This window comes from Accipiter gentilis, chromosome 2 (assembly GCF_929443795.1).
Source record: "Accipiter gentilis chromosome 2, bAccGen1.1, whole genome shotgun sequence".
In the NCBI taxonomy this organism is placed as follows: Eukaryota; Metazoa; Chordata; class Aves; order Accipitriformes; family Accipitridae; genus Astur; species Astur gentilis.
The window spans coordinates 8,416,628-8,431,423 of NC_064881.1; the positions used below are offsets into that span (position 1 = coordinate 8,416,628).

A 14,796-nucleotide genomic window follows, 5' to 3' on the forward strand; every position below is an offset into this window, starting at 1 on the left:
TGTGGTATTCGCATTAAAATATCCTACCTAATAAGCGAGATAAGCAAAAGCTTCACTATTCTGTCCCACCACAAGAAGAAAACTATTAGCTCTGCAGATATATGTAGAATAATACACTGTTATTTGCTGTAAGGAGGTGGCATTCTAAGTTGGAAAGTTGGAGAAAGGCTTAGAGAAGTAGGCAAGCATACTTTCTCTTGTGAAAGTTAAATGGAACCATGCGTCGCCTTTTGTTTCACAGAAGTGGGCAGCGAGACAGAAAGCAACGTGGATTCTGAATTTGGACGGACTCATTTTGATGACCTTGTGCCATCCCCAACGTCTGAGAAGGCTTTCCTGGCGCAGATCCATGCACGGAAGCCAGGGTACATCCACAGCGCTGCTGCCACCGGCTCCATCCGCAGTGACATGTGGGTACCTGCTCCATTCCCTTCATCTCATTCTTTTTTCTGTTGAAAACCATATGCAGCACATAATATTTTCTCTCCCTCTCAACTATTTGATTACCAAAAAAACGCCTAAATCCAGGTGAGGACAGCTTCATGGTTAGATAGTAGTGAGCTCTGTAGACAGTAAAGGCCAGAACTTAGGATGCCCTCAGGAGTGAGCTGTCCCGCGTCCAGTCTGGTACACTCGGGCAGCGTGGAGGCTGTGGGACAGCTGTGCTCCCTAGTATGCCCTGCAGTCCTATTCCCTGCTTATCCAGGCTGAGGGGCCTGTTGGAGCCCACTGGAAAAAGAGAAGCTTTTAACTGGAAAAGACAGAATGCTTTTTATTGACCAACTCAATTGATCAACAAACTGATTTATTTTTAGAACCTGAATTTTCCTATCAAAGACAATAGGCATCTTTCCAGTTATTTTTAGTTCAACCTCTTTGTGTCAAGTTATTGAGAAATTTTGTTACTCATTTCCCTAGGGCTGTATCCCCAAAATGCCTTCAGGAGAATATGGCCTTTGGTCTACTTCATCAGTACCAGACCACTGGAGAGGGGAGATAGCAGAAGTGTTTTCCACTGCCAGGAAAATGCTAACCAATGGCGCATGTGGTTAGACTAAAAGTATCCCGCTCTCCTCATAGCTTACAATAGAGGGAAGTTTTAGTGACTCTGAATGTCATTCATCTCAGGAGGCTATTTATTAATAATTGTCTTTAGGGTTACAGAAGATGGAGACCCCTATGTCAGAGCAGATGATGAAAATTATGAGAATGACTCTGTCCGCCAGCTGGAGAACGAACTGAAGATGGAGGAGTACCTGAAGCAGAAGCTGCAGGATGAGGCATACCAGGTGGGAGAAGGACACCGTCTGCCCATGTACCTCCATAAGTGAGAAAGAGCGATGCACCTTAGCTGCCCAGTGCCCTTCTCAACCTGTCCTGGGCCCTGAGGCATGATCTCTTCTCAGTTGCTAGAGCAGCCACATTCCAAAAACTGCTGTTGTTCTCTTCCACAGACACACATGCATCTAGCCTTTGTGCATATCCAGGAAGACCACGCTGCCTGAGGCACACAAGAGTAATCCTTAAGCTTACCAGGGCATCAGGTGGGACAGAATTGCCCCTGAGCTTGTTCTCTGCCAGTACCTACCAAGTCACTTAGACCTCATTCACCCCTGCCACAGAGGCTGGTTGGTGGTGTCAAGCTGAGTTCTTGCTATATTTAGGTTATTTTTTTTCTCCAGTAGCAAAAAACATCCATAATGGTTTCTGCAGTGTGAACCGAAGCTCAAGTGCAGTCTGTGTGTTATTGTCATTGTCAGAATCTGGAAGGAGAGGAAAGGGTATGAAATGAACAGTATCCCAGAGGACCAGGTATTCAACAAGCATCTAGTATAGAGAAGCCTGGGGATTTGGCATTAAACACTCCCTGAGGAAGTTTTCAAAGGTCATTTGTTTAAGAGTCTGAGTAAAGCAAATTTGCCAGGGGGAGCTGGTATTCTGTAGGTATTCTGTCCTTTCTGCATAATGGTCTCCACTTCTACCTGGTGTGATGGACTATCACCAGTTTTTAAATTATTCTGACTTGGATCATCCTAATATAAAATTCATTACTTCTTATGATGTTGGTAGTAATGTCAGTAGGAGGGCACACCCAGTTCAGTTATTTGGGAGCAGAGCGGAAGCAAGCAAAAATAACTATATTCCCACATGGTGATCAATTAAAATTTGGAACTCAGCACTACAGAGTATAACAGAGACCAAAAGTATAAATGAGCAAAACAAAGGATTAAGCAGGTACTGAGATATCAGGTGTATGGAAATGAGGTTCAAAAGCACCTTCTGGGCAGGAATTCTTTTAAACTGCTGATTGCTGGGAGCTAACAAAATCTAGCCTTTTTTTCTGGTAGTTTTTCTCTATTGTCCACTGCCAGCCAATTTGGAGACAAGAATCTGGGACTGACAGGCTTGTGATCTAATGAAGAATGGTGGCTCCTTTGGTCTTCTTTTCTGTAAATCTGCTAGGATAAGTTAGTCTTGTAAAAGTTCATTGACTCATATCAAAATTGTAGGTAGTTTTGAGGTTGATGTGAGCATCTTTTTGTTGTTGTTGTTTACCTAGGTCTGCTACATGCCCATGGTAGCCCGCCAAAAGTAATTTTGTTGCAAAGGTCTTTAAGGACATGACAACAGCAGCAGAATTGTTATAGACTATCTACTAAGGAAACAGTGGGTGACATGGGTTTTTTTGTCACAATTTTTTAGCCAAGATAGGAAATGGCAAAAATGACAGCCTTTTAACTTCTGAACAGGATGAGCAGCTACTGCTGATGCAATGGAAAGTAATTGTCAGTTATAAAGAAGGAGTACCTCAGTGGTGACAGCTGTCAAGCATCAAATAATAAATATTATTATTGCTGGTAAAAATTCCATTTTCTCCAGAAAGAACGATAGACCAATTTGACTCTACTTTTGTTACAGTATGGAAGTGCAATATATGGCAACAGTGTTACATGAGTTTCACAAGTTACAATGGAATTTTGTATACGCACAAAATTGAGTATGCATGTGCACTGCAAAATAAGGGCATTCATTGTGCAGTAGAAGTTACACATGTCACTCAATAGAACTGGGTATTACTCTTGCTTCAGTCAAAATAGAACTTTTCTACTGTCTTCCAACAACATTCCCAGAAGAAGGGGAAGAAATCTTCTCCCTATCGATGTCAGAATAAAACTGCTTTTGAATTTAGGTCAGCCAAAACTACATCCAGGTGAACTTTCTTCCCCATTGTTTTACATGATTTATTTCCACTGAGGGGAAAAAAGCAGAAAAAGAGAAAGGCTTTTTTCTTTCAAAAATGTGTTCACTGAGGGAACAGAAAGTCCTCATTCTAGACAAGTTCTATTTAATAGCATTTTTCCAAAAGGAATTATTTCATGATGTACTTCACTGTCTTTGAGATTGTCAGCTCCTATCAGCCAATGATTTGACAGTAGTGACTTGTAAGTAGAAACTATTTTTAGTTGATAACCACAGACCCAAGGCATGCAACGCTTGAGAAGTCCTTCCCAATATGGTTGATGCCCTTTTGATTAGGGAACAGGTTTAAAGGAAGCAAGAAAAAGTATTAAGTTAGTAGGGACCAGTAGGATAATTAGGAGTTGTTTGAATAGTGTCATGTGTTGATCCTGAGACGTGTGCTTGTTCTCTGCACTTGGCAGTTAATTTGTGGTATTTTTCTATTCTATTCCTTTTTCTACCAGTATCACTGAGTAGTCTTTAAAGACACAACTTTCTGCTTGCAAAAACAAAGGAAAAATGGGAAATTTCTGTTTAGGGTATCCTTTTGAACGGTGGCCAGGTCAACTATTCTCATTTTGCATCAAACCATTGCAATTTATTACAGGCTATTTTACTATTTGTACTCACATGTACACTGCATTCATCTGGATAGCCAAAAAAAGGTGGTGGCTGTAGCTATCATAATGCAGTTGTCAGCTGAAAAAATCTGAGGGGGAACTCCTACTAAGATTACAGAATGGTAACCTCACTAATAACATGGTAACCATTTTTATGTTATTAAATGTCTCACTTCGTGTAAAAGCAGCACATTTAGAAAAACATGTAGATGTAGTGTAGCATGGAAGATGTTTGGTCAAAACCCACTCTTGTTATTTTGTGTCACCTTGTCTCCAAGCAAGATTTTCAAGCTAAACTCTAAATTAGTATTAAAGTACACGCAAAAAACTCAAGACGCGTGAGGAAATCTGGGACAGGGAAGCTCAAAGGAGGGTTCTTTCTTTCTCTTTTTTTTTTTAAGCATGTTGTAAATAACAAGTATCTGTACCAGAACAAAACACTTTTAGTGCACAAGTGTAAATGCTAACAGTGCTTACCCTCCCACATCTGCTACCAGTTGTGTTCTTGTCACAGTCTTGTGCTGAATGTGTTGTGCAAGACACTTTTCATTGGGTTTATCTTCTGGGTCCATAATTGCTCCCTTTATTTCTAGGCTTGTGCATGGCTTTCTTCAGAATAATACACTGCTTGGCTGCTCACTGGCTTAATTTGTTATCTTCTTGTTTTCTGTCCTTTGTTACCTACAGGTCAGTTTGCAAAGTTGAGTGCAATATCCTTCTCTCTCTCCTCTCAAGTAAGTATCATTATAATTTAGAAGAATGTTTGGAATTAATCCTCGTAATGTGTATTTCAGTTGCAACGCACCTTGCGCTGCCTGAGTGTATGTGACGATGGTGTTTCTTTCTTCTTTCAACCTCTGTTAGGATGCCTAGAAATCTCTCTAAATAATTTCTAATTTTTTGAAATGTGGTCCTATTCCTGCAGATTCATGTTAGGCCACCACCCTTTATCTTCTTCCTTTGTTGACCCTAAAAGTAAGAACATGGGCTTTTCATCCCTGGGGGTGATGACAGATATGGAGAAACCTTATCCAGAAGATAAGGAATCAGATTACATTTCAGGAGACCTGAGTTTAATTCCTTACAATGCTTTAGTCTTCCTAGGATAACTGAAATAAATAATTTCTGGTGAGACTGGAACATCACAAACGTTAAAGAAAACAATCCACCAGCCACTTAATCATAGAAGTGTCCTCCAATGTTTTCTGGAAGTTTAAAATGCCCCGATCCAAAGTGCAAGGTACTCAGCTACTAGCTAGAGCCTGGCAATTTAGAGATAAGAAAAGAAGGTCTACAAATTCCCTGCTGGCCTATATTCAGGTCATGTTCCTTACACATGCCAACCTCACAGTTGCAGCACTGAGTTTAATGCCAAGTTAAGCAATTCTCTTTTTCTTCAGTAACACAAACAATGGCTATTTTTATGAAGTAGCCTGTTATTCTGAACATTTGCCCAGGAAATGGGAGACCACACATTTCCTTCTTGCTTCATCTGAATCTGCGGACACTGCATTTCTGACTTGCTAGGAGAGTACAGTGCCCTGCTGCAAAAATGGCAGTGAGACGATGCTGTCCATCCTACTGCGACACTGAACCATGGGGTAACAGGGCCAGAAAGGGAGGAGAAATCAAAACAGGGGTCTGACTCTTGTCTGAAAACTGAGTCTCTTCCCTAAAGCCAGAACTAAAGGCAACCAAAGGTCTGCTATCAAATGGACACTTCACGTTGGGAGGAGGGTCGTGTTCAGATAAGCAAAACCAGTGAATAGCCTGTGCCAACTTTAGCAGGAATTAGTGTTGCTAGATTTTGCATGCCGTGTTTTATGCTAGACCTTATTTATATGGCAATTTTGATGGCAAAATTTTACCCTGATTCAACGAGTTTGCAACTTCTGATGACAGTAGAATTTGGATGTCAAAGTGTGGACCTTGTGGAAGCAGTTGCCAGTCTTCAGTGTTAAAAGCTGTTAGGTATTTCTGAAGCATCTGTCTCAGTGTCTCTGGCAGCTAAGGCAGAATAAATGGATGTGAAAAGCAAATAAATGGCGATACCCAGAGTACTATAAACACCAAATAACTGCTCATAAAAATTCTCCTTACATTGCCCCTCAGGTTACATTCATTTTCTCAGTAGCCTTGTTAAAAGCATGAGACATGTAGATTTTCCTAAACATTGACAGCCAGAAAAATAAGTTTTCTTCTTCTATTTTGTTGCAGTTGTCAGTTATAGATCAGGTCACACGAAAAGGAAAATAGATCTTTCAACAACAATGTGTGTGTTTAACTATGTATATAGTGGAAATGGTATATATAACTGAATCTAATTACAATTATGAATAACTATGACTTTAAAGGGTAGTAGCATTCAGACAAACTATTTGCAATATTAAGTGGAAAAAAAATCCTTTTCATTAGAATTATAAAGCTCAGGCAATCCCATTTAAAGTTTCCTTTTTTGTTAGGAAGCAGTGTTAACATAGTGATGTGGGGAAACGCTTACTGCTGTACAGCCTAGCTTTCTTGAAAATATGTATCCTGTCTGAAATTAGGAGAGATCGGAGACTCAGCTACTATCTTATCTCCTGGATACTCCTGAAACCTTTTGAAACCCCGTCAAAAAGAAATTTTTTAAAGCACTGTGCTCTGGTTAATTCCATAGTGAAACTCTTTTTAGCTCCCCAGGGAGCCCTTCAGGCAGTATCAAAGACTGAAACGTTCCCACCAGCTGTAAAATCCTGGCCCTATAGAAATGAGCAACAAAAACTGGTGAACTTGACACTTCACCTATAACCACAAGAACAAACTGTGTACATTGTGATAAATACATCTACACATGATAAGCGTGCCTTAGTCTTCTCAAGATTGACTCTCTTGTGAATGTGGAAGACTATCATATCTGATCTATTTTATTTGGTACCAATATTTCATAGCCTTGGAAAATTAAATCCAAAATAGTTCATACCAGTCTCAATGTCTAAAGTGCTTTTGCTGTTTATGTTGGGTTCTTGCTTGGAGCTTAGCAATTGCATCAAGGCTTTTACTTCTAAGATAATATTAATCAATGATGATACAAATACTGTCAGTTGCCTATATGGCCATATGAGGTAGAAAGCCAACAGACTTTCTTATCTTGCAACAGTATTACATTTGTGTTTCTTTTTAAAAAAATGGGAAAAATGAGATCAGTTTATTGTAGCTTCATATAAGTGATATTGCTGCTGATCGGCAGCCACAGAGTTATGTTCATTTCTTCATTCATCAGCCATGGACAAGTGGTGTTGATGTTATTTGATTAAGGGTTTTTGCATTCTATTTGCATTTGCATTTTTAAAAGAGCTATGTGCAGTTCCCTAGAATTGATTTTGAAATAACATCTACTATAACAAATTCCCAAGACAGCAAGTGGTTCCAGTAATATATAAAATATAATTTAATCATGTTTTCAGCTTACTTTTTACATTAAATGTACTTTAACACCACTTGTTTAATTTTTAACAGAGTAACAGAATGAATTTGAGCTCTTTTTCAGCAGGCTCTAGGCAGATCTTGAAATCAGGTGAACATGCAACTTTGATGTTATTTTGCCTTTATCTGCTGATAGCAGTTGGGCTTTTGCCCAGGATAGCCAATGGGAGCAGAAAGCCTCCACCTCTGTAAGTGGTTAAAAAGTTGTCATTTTCAATGACGAGCTGTCGACTTGTGCAGTGGACATGTTCCCACGATACCTACAATTTCCTAGATTATCTAAAGCAATGCTTTCTTTGTGCTGGCATAGCAACATTTTAGTTGGCCATGCCTAATTCATGTATATGCATTATTATAACAGAAAAGGAAGTGTGAAAAGCTTATAAAAATCAGACCTAAAGCATCCACTGAGAGGGAGTACGGGGAAGAGTCTTTATTAGAGTTTTCGTTCTCAATTTTTTACTGTGATCACATTTTCTGTATCTTGACAAAAACATGTCATAATTTCAATTAAAGACTCAGTTCCATTCCCACTCCAAAGCCTTTCACTCACTCAGAACCTTATCACGTAAATTATTGTGGGGTCTGGGGCTTTGAGTGGCTATGGGTGACATTTTCCATTGCAAAAGTGACTGAGTGGTTTGTATTGAAACAGGTGGTAATTTTTCAAACACAAAACCCCCAAATCACCTCAACTTCTTGATATGAATGCATTGTTAAAAAAAATATTATTTATTCAACTTGACTTTTTCCAGGACAGAAGTCTTACTGAGTAACACTTTCATGTTTCTCTCACCTTTTCCCTTTTTCTCCAAACTCTGTTTTCATGTTTACCAGCAGAGATTAGGAATATTGCCAAATGTCAGGTGATAAAACCCATGGGCCAAGGGAGATGGTGCAGTCAGTCCAGTCTGCCCGGTGTGCCGCTGTCAGAAGGACTGTTTGTTAAGCCGAAGGGCACAGGTGATTCGTTTAAGTGCTGTGAAGACAAAACTGCCCTGCATCTGGTTTTTTTTCTGGGAAAGAAATAAGATTTTAGAGCTAGTGTGCACTTCGCTGGCCAGTGACTTTTTCAGCCCTTTGCGACATGGACCTGGCCATTTACTGTTTGGGAAAGATGAGACACAGGATCCGTAGCCCAGGGTCCAAGTCAGGTTACTAGCCCACCGTTAACGGATGTGTAGGTTTCAGATTTGCTGTGCCCACTGCCTGAGGTCACATTTCCCAGCTGTGCCCTGGCCTCTCTTCGGCTGTAGAGCCCCAAACGCTGCTAGTCAGAGCTGACTGGCTGCATTTAAAGCTCATGCACTGCGGTTCATTCCTCACGCAGGCTGCATGCCAGGAGCTCGGGAAATCACAGAGGAGTAGGTGCAGTGGTTGGCTGGGCCCTCGGGGGGATCGTTCGGTCCAGTCTCCTACCTGAGACAGGTCTAGCTCCAACACAAGACCGTGTCAGCCATGGCTTTCTCTAGCAAAGACTTTAAAACCTCCACAGATGGAAATTTCACCATCTCTTTGGGCATCCCCCTGCCCAGCACAGTGCCACCCTCCTCATGGTTTTCATTTTTTCCTAATGTCCAACCTGAGCCTCCCAACATGTGATTTGTCCTTTTTGTGTGCTTCAGCACTGCCAAGAGGATTTTGGCTTTGTTATCCTTGTAACTACCCCTCAAACAGCTGCTAACTGATCCTCCCTTGCCACCTCTGCCCCAGCCTCAGCAAGTCCAGTTTCTTCAGCCTCTTCCTCCTAAGTCAGCGATGCAGGGGTGAAGAAGCAGGATACAGGCATTAGATGAACTGCTCACATCCCTAAGTCATACCCTACTAGCACAACCAAATGATTCAGCGTCTCTTTTCATTTTTTTCTGAACAAATACATAAAAACCAGCATTATGTGGACCATTCCATTTGAAAATAACAGCAGGCTGATAGCACAGTAATTTTCAAAAATGTCTGCTACATTCACTCAGCTATATTTTGGGTTTCCTCTTTATTTTTCTCCCTAAGTCCTCGTCCTCTTAGCATGTGGGCGTAAAAAAGCTGTAGAAGAACTGTGGCTGAGTTAACTGGGAAGAAGCAGCTTTAGTTTTGCGAATTTATTTCTAAAATTACACAAGTGCTAGGAATGTTTTTTGAAAATTTCTGAATGATAAGTAACAGAAAAGAACCTGTGGATTAAGTTACAGAAAAGATCAAGAAACAGTTTTATAACATGCCAAATCATACGAGTCTTAACTTGGAATTAATTCTGGCATTTCCAAAACACTGCAATGAATTTAGAGCTCTGAGGTTCATTAGTACTCACTATTTCTTGTATGAAAAACTCTCTATCCCAATGCTAGCTGTGGAACAGAGAGAAGCCTTGAGAGAATTTAGAATAACCCTCTCCACACTCCACCAAAGAGCAGTAATTTATCCAGAAAATTTGAAGCAAACCCATATACTTAGCAGTACTATCAATGCATCTTAATGCATCCAGTGTTTCACAAGCCACTCTTTATTTTGCTCTTGTGGTTTATAATGATACCATCAAGAAATATGAGATGTACCTGTATTTACATAACCCTGCAATTGATTCAATAAAAATCAGTCCCGGGCAGCTAAGAACTGACCTCTTCCATGCCTTTCATTTGCATTTTTTGGCTGACTTGTGAAGAGCAAGATTTTCTTTTACTAAGATTTCCAAATTAATTTGCAGACTTAAGCAGTACAGATGCATGTCTGATTTTTAAAAAATACTCGTTTAAAATGTACCACGGAAATTTTTTATAAACCTCTCACTTGACTTGCAGTGCATTCTTTCCATTCATCAACAAAATATTAATGCTATGTCTTTTGTAACTGCCTGACACAAGGAGATACTAAATTAGGATCATCATACCATTTGGGATGCTTAGGTATTAAGGAATCAGATGGAAGCGTTTGTGCTTGAATAATTAATACAATCAAATGGTATCAGGAAGGAGAATCAGCAAGCTTAACTACCTGATCTTTCTTCATTCATCAGCTTTAATTTAACTCTTTTTTGCTGAAGTAATTTGCATTTCGTCTCTCATCTTGTAGACCAGCTTTATGTCTGAAATGAGTAGAAAAGATTTCGTGTCAGTAGGGTTTGGTCTTTTATGCTGTTATTTATCAGACCTCAGGCAATGCGAATTGGTTTTCTGTCTGAGGTAGTTCAAGAGAAAAAGGATGAGCTCCTTAACTCTGAAAGGTCAAGTGTGTAAACAGTGCCTTTACGATAAATATGCCAAAAGCAGAATTTTGCAGTATTACCTGACTGTAGATCCTGACGTAGTTACGAGGAAGAGCAGCAGTCGTCTGTCAAGCATTTCCCATTACCAGCTAAAACTTTGATGCCTCCAATATAGGAATTTAAGATACTTACTGATGCTTCAGGATGTGGAGGAGCACCAAGGAGAAATTGGTGCACCAGCAGATTGGGCTATTTATGAGCTATAGCACCCAGAATCATCCATTTAAGTAACTGTGTTTCTTTTTAGACATAGGGAAATACACCTGAGCATGTAAATTAAGGGTAAGACGTTTACACATGGCGGGGAGCTCCTGATGGTGAAGGTGGCTGAATGCTGTTGCACAAAGGGAATAATCCATAGTTTCATTACAATAATCTATTTATAGAGAAACCTGGAAGGGTAAAAAGGGAAGGGAAAGTGGGAACATCCACAAATCTGTGTCAGTGTAGACCCAGTTACCCCAGGGTGCCACAGCAGAGCAGGCAGCAGTCTTCTCACCCATGGCAAGAAGAGTTTCCGACTTCCCAAGTGCCCTGTAAGTTTCTGTTTACAGCTGAAATACCTATGGTCGAATGGCTTTTTCAGTTTTCTAACTTTTTCAGGGATAACCACAGGAATTGGCCAGCTTCTCCTTTTTTCTCTTGGTAAAGCAGCAGGCAGAGGCTTTACTTGCTCTGCCTGTGTGGGTGCAGCATCTTAAACCAGCACTCCTTTTAAAAGCCTTCCCTAAACATTCCTCAACAGGCAAGCTGCAGTCAGACAGACAACGAAAGCTACGTAAGAACTGATGATGAGGAGAGCTGCTTTCGGACAGACGATGAAGAAAACTCGGCTGCAAACCTCACAGAAGAGTGGAACCAAGAGGTGCAGCGTCTCTTGACAAAAAAATCACATAACTAAGTTCTGAGGACTGTAGCACAGTACTTTTGTTCTAAGAGTTGTAGTTTGTAGATGTGTGTTTTTGACAACAAGACTTTTGTTTAAAGCTAACTTATATTAGCTACATCTTCTGTAACATGGCTCATTACCGGTGAAGAAAACAGACTGATGTACGTACTGCTGTTACAAAGGATGGCGGTATTAATAACTCACGTAAACCCTTTGCACATGATATTGAACCTGTTCAGTTTACAATGACAATACTGTTTATAGATAGAAATTTGATTTCTGAATACTTTGAGATTTTAGTAGATTGGTTTACTATACACTGTACATTTTTTCCACAGAAGAAATAAAAAGCTACAATTATGCATTTAACACTGAATGATTATACTCCTGAGTGTATATATCTAGTAGCCCAAAAAGCAAAGTACCAGACTATATTTGCAATTTGTTTGCAAGTCTTTAAATTAAGACTTATACAAAATGTACTAAAATAATAATAGTAATATAATTAATAATATTAATAAAAAACCTCTCTAATTTAGGGCTAATGTGTAACTTAGGAATGTTTCTTTCAAAATAATCTAACAAATCAGCCATAGAAGTTAGTGTAAATATTTTTTTTCCAAATAGATATCATATACAAAAGGTGACATTCAAATGATATAGAATCTAGTTTTTAAATCAGCACAGATCTTCTTAAAACTGTGAACTATGTTTTGAAATACTCGTTGCTAAAGCTGTTTATAAACCACAGGTGCCATAAGATCCCTGAACTGACTGATGTTACGTATAATCCTCCATGGAATTGTTTCATTGATGTTTTAGCTTTAGTAAGCATGTGTTCAACAAACTGGCTCTTTCCATCTCTCTGCCCCTCCTCCTTCCCTCCCCTCCCCCCCCCCCCCCAATTATGTTATTTTCGAGGCCTTCAGCTTTAAATGTACAGGCTTAAAGTGCGCTTGCAACTGTTTTCTTTTTATTTCCGAATGTGTATTGCCTTAGCCAGCCACCAGATGTTCTGCATGCACTCTTGGAAATGTGTAGTGAGACTCTCTCGGAGCTGGATGGAGAAATAGCTATCGGTGAAAAGCACAAGAAAAGCGATGGATTTTTTCGAAAGGACAGGCATACAGTTACAGAATTGGAGTTTTGTCCGGTTTAGTATGTTTCAAGTATAAAGGCATTTCAGGAGAAAGGGGGCTTACCTGGCCATTTGGGGTTAGGCAGTGAGATTGCTAACTAAAAAGTCTTGGCTCTGCTGTGACTAAAAACCTGCAGATGCTCCCGAGCAGGGATTGACACAAGCTAGCTGTGATGTCCTCCCCACAACGTACTGCTGCTTGGAAATAAAGATGACACCGGTATGGCACATAGGCACTGCCGTGCAGAGAAATCGGAGCCAGGCCAGGAGCAGCGAGACCAGAAGCCGGGCAGTAGCACAGTGCAGCGTTACGTGCTGGCCGCACAGCCCTCCTGAGAAGCGCAGTGTGTTAGCTCGGGATGACCTCTGCGCTAATGTCATTTTACTGCCCTAATACAATATTACAGCTTCCAGTATCTGGCTGACCTGAAGTGACACTAACAGCCCTGAAAACAGTGGCGTTTCATACAGATATTTCACACCAGCACAGTTTGCCTACAGCGAGTGATGAGATACTCATCTAAAGCAGGTTAATGTGGTTTGTCTGTCCTCGCTTTCATGGTGACGTGGACGTATGCTGCCATATTTATGTGAGATTGCTATATAGCTCGACCCAGTAAGTCCACTTGTTTGCAGGCGCTCTCTAGGCTCGTGGCTGTTTCCCTGGGCACTGTGCGTTAGGGAACGAGTATCTGTATGAAAGAGCTGCTGCCATTTTTCACTTTCATATTGTATTATTGCGTACGCAGATCTCTTGTCCGCATCTTCTTGCGTATCTGGGCTTGGTCTTGGACATCCAAATGCATACTAAGGCATCCAGATACCTTCATGTAAGCTTTTCATTTTTGCAGTCGCTGGTCTTTGCTCCTGGGATATGTGCCATCCTGGTAAGGCTGGCACCATATCCTCCGATGCCCCCTCCTCCAACCTCCTCTCAGGAATGGGTGAGCCTCCACTAGTGCCTAGCACTCCACGTTTAAAGCTACTCCAGTGAAGCTGTAGATGTTGTTGTCAGCTCAGGATTCCAGGCAAGCATTTCCTGAACAGAGATAAAACAAGCTAGAACACAGCTACATGCAATGGCTGACTAATTCAACCCATGTCATGTTTAACTGTACCCAGAGTAATAGATCCCTCCCATCATCTTAATGTCTGCGTGCTCATTATCACTATGCTTAAAATAGATGCAATAGAATAAAACCATTGCAAGGGCTTCCGGACTAGGAGTAAGGAAAAAAGTTGATGTATCAAGCGCCTTTCTCTCAGGCTGGTGTCAACAAGGTGGTCCCCGGCAGAGCTATGGGTCCCTTACGCCCTGGAGTTCCGAGATGAAGCACCTCTTACTTGGCTCTCCAAATATCTATTTTAAGCATTTTCCAACTGTTAAGCTGGCTGCATTTTTGCCCAGCTGGTCTTTGTCTGCTTGCTGAATATTATTTTGGTTGTGGTTTGTGGTCATTGAAACAAACAGAGTTACAGAAGAGGTCCCTGGTGTGGGCCTTTTCTTAACTACCAATGGCCCACCACAGCAGTCGAAACTCCGGGTGGTTTTACTGTCACTGGAGGGAAACCAGTGGTTTGGAATCAGGAGACAGGGATGTGAAGATGTATAGGGTCCTTGAATGTCCAAAGCGAAGGTGGAGAATGGGTTGTCTGTAAGTAGTAATGTTAACTAAACTGCATAAAAAGGTGTGTGGCCTTTGTTGTGATATAATATGTATTTTCTTATATGCATGAGCCAAATTGTTGCATCATAATTTATCATAAGTGTGTCCGCCTTTACTTTCAGTCATCTTCTCCCATCCTTATTGGTTCTTGGCAATTACTGTAGATAGACCTTGTAAATATTGCAACCTCGGGTTGCTGTAATCACGTTGGTTCAATTCAGCAGACGGAGCTGTGAACAACAAGCACTCCACTGTGTCCTGAAGGCAAAAGGGCATTTTTACTTTTGAACCAAAAAAAAAAAAAAATAGTGTGAAGAGTTACATCTTGAGGCTACTAACTGTAAGACATTTTTAAAACTACTGTACTTGACACCACTTGAGACAGATACAGAGGCACTAAAGATGTCACGATATTCATTGGTATTGTAACAGAACTGCTATTGTATGGGTTTTTTGTATTGCTGTTAAGTATTGTTTTGTGTGTGTGTGTGTTGGAACCTAATGGGGACATGTTATATTTT

At 40.6% G+C, this 14,796-nt stretch overlaps 1 protein-coding gene and 1 long non-coding RNA gene across 18 annotated transcripts in view; one reads left to right on the forward strand and one right to left on the reverse strand.

Annotated features, from left to right (window-relative positions):
- The window catches only part of DTNA (dystrobrevin alpha), a 233,951-nt gene extending 219,365 nt beyond the window's left edge, over nucleotides 1–14,586 (forward strand). For 16 of the 17 annotated variants that reach the window (XM_049821425.1, XM_049821415.1, XM_049821434.1 and 13 more), the window contains 4 exons: nucleotides 242–410; nucleotides 1,157–1,289; nucleotides 4,548–4,594; nucleotides 11,327–14,586. In XM_049821425.1, the coding sequence (XP_049677382.1) occupies nucleotides 242–410; nucleotides 1,157–1,289; nucleotides 4,548–4,565 (320 nt within the window). In that variant the 3' untranslated portion in view covers nucleotides 4,566–4,594; nucleotides 11,327–14,586. Of the gene's footprint in view, nucleotides 1–241; nucleotides 411–1,156; nucleotides 1,290–4,547; nucleotides 4,595–5,260; nucleotides 5,864–11,326 lie in introns of those variants that run through there. The other variant, XM_049821409.1, reaches the window with a different exon arrangement.
- On the reverse strand, nucleotides 1,312–12,762 carry LOC126047642 (uncharacterized). Its single transcript, XR_007508650.1, has 4 exons — nucleotides 12,673–12,762; nucleotides 10,311–10,401; nucleotides 4,338–4,541; nucleotides 1,312–1,763 (listed from the first exon to the last, which is right to left on the reverse strand). It is a non-coding gene; the product is annotated as an uncharacterized LOC126047642 (long non-coding RNA).
- Nucleotides 14,587–14,796: the final 210 nt, after the last annotated feature.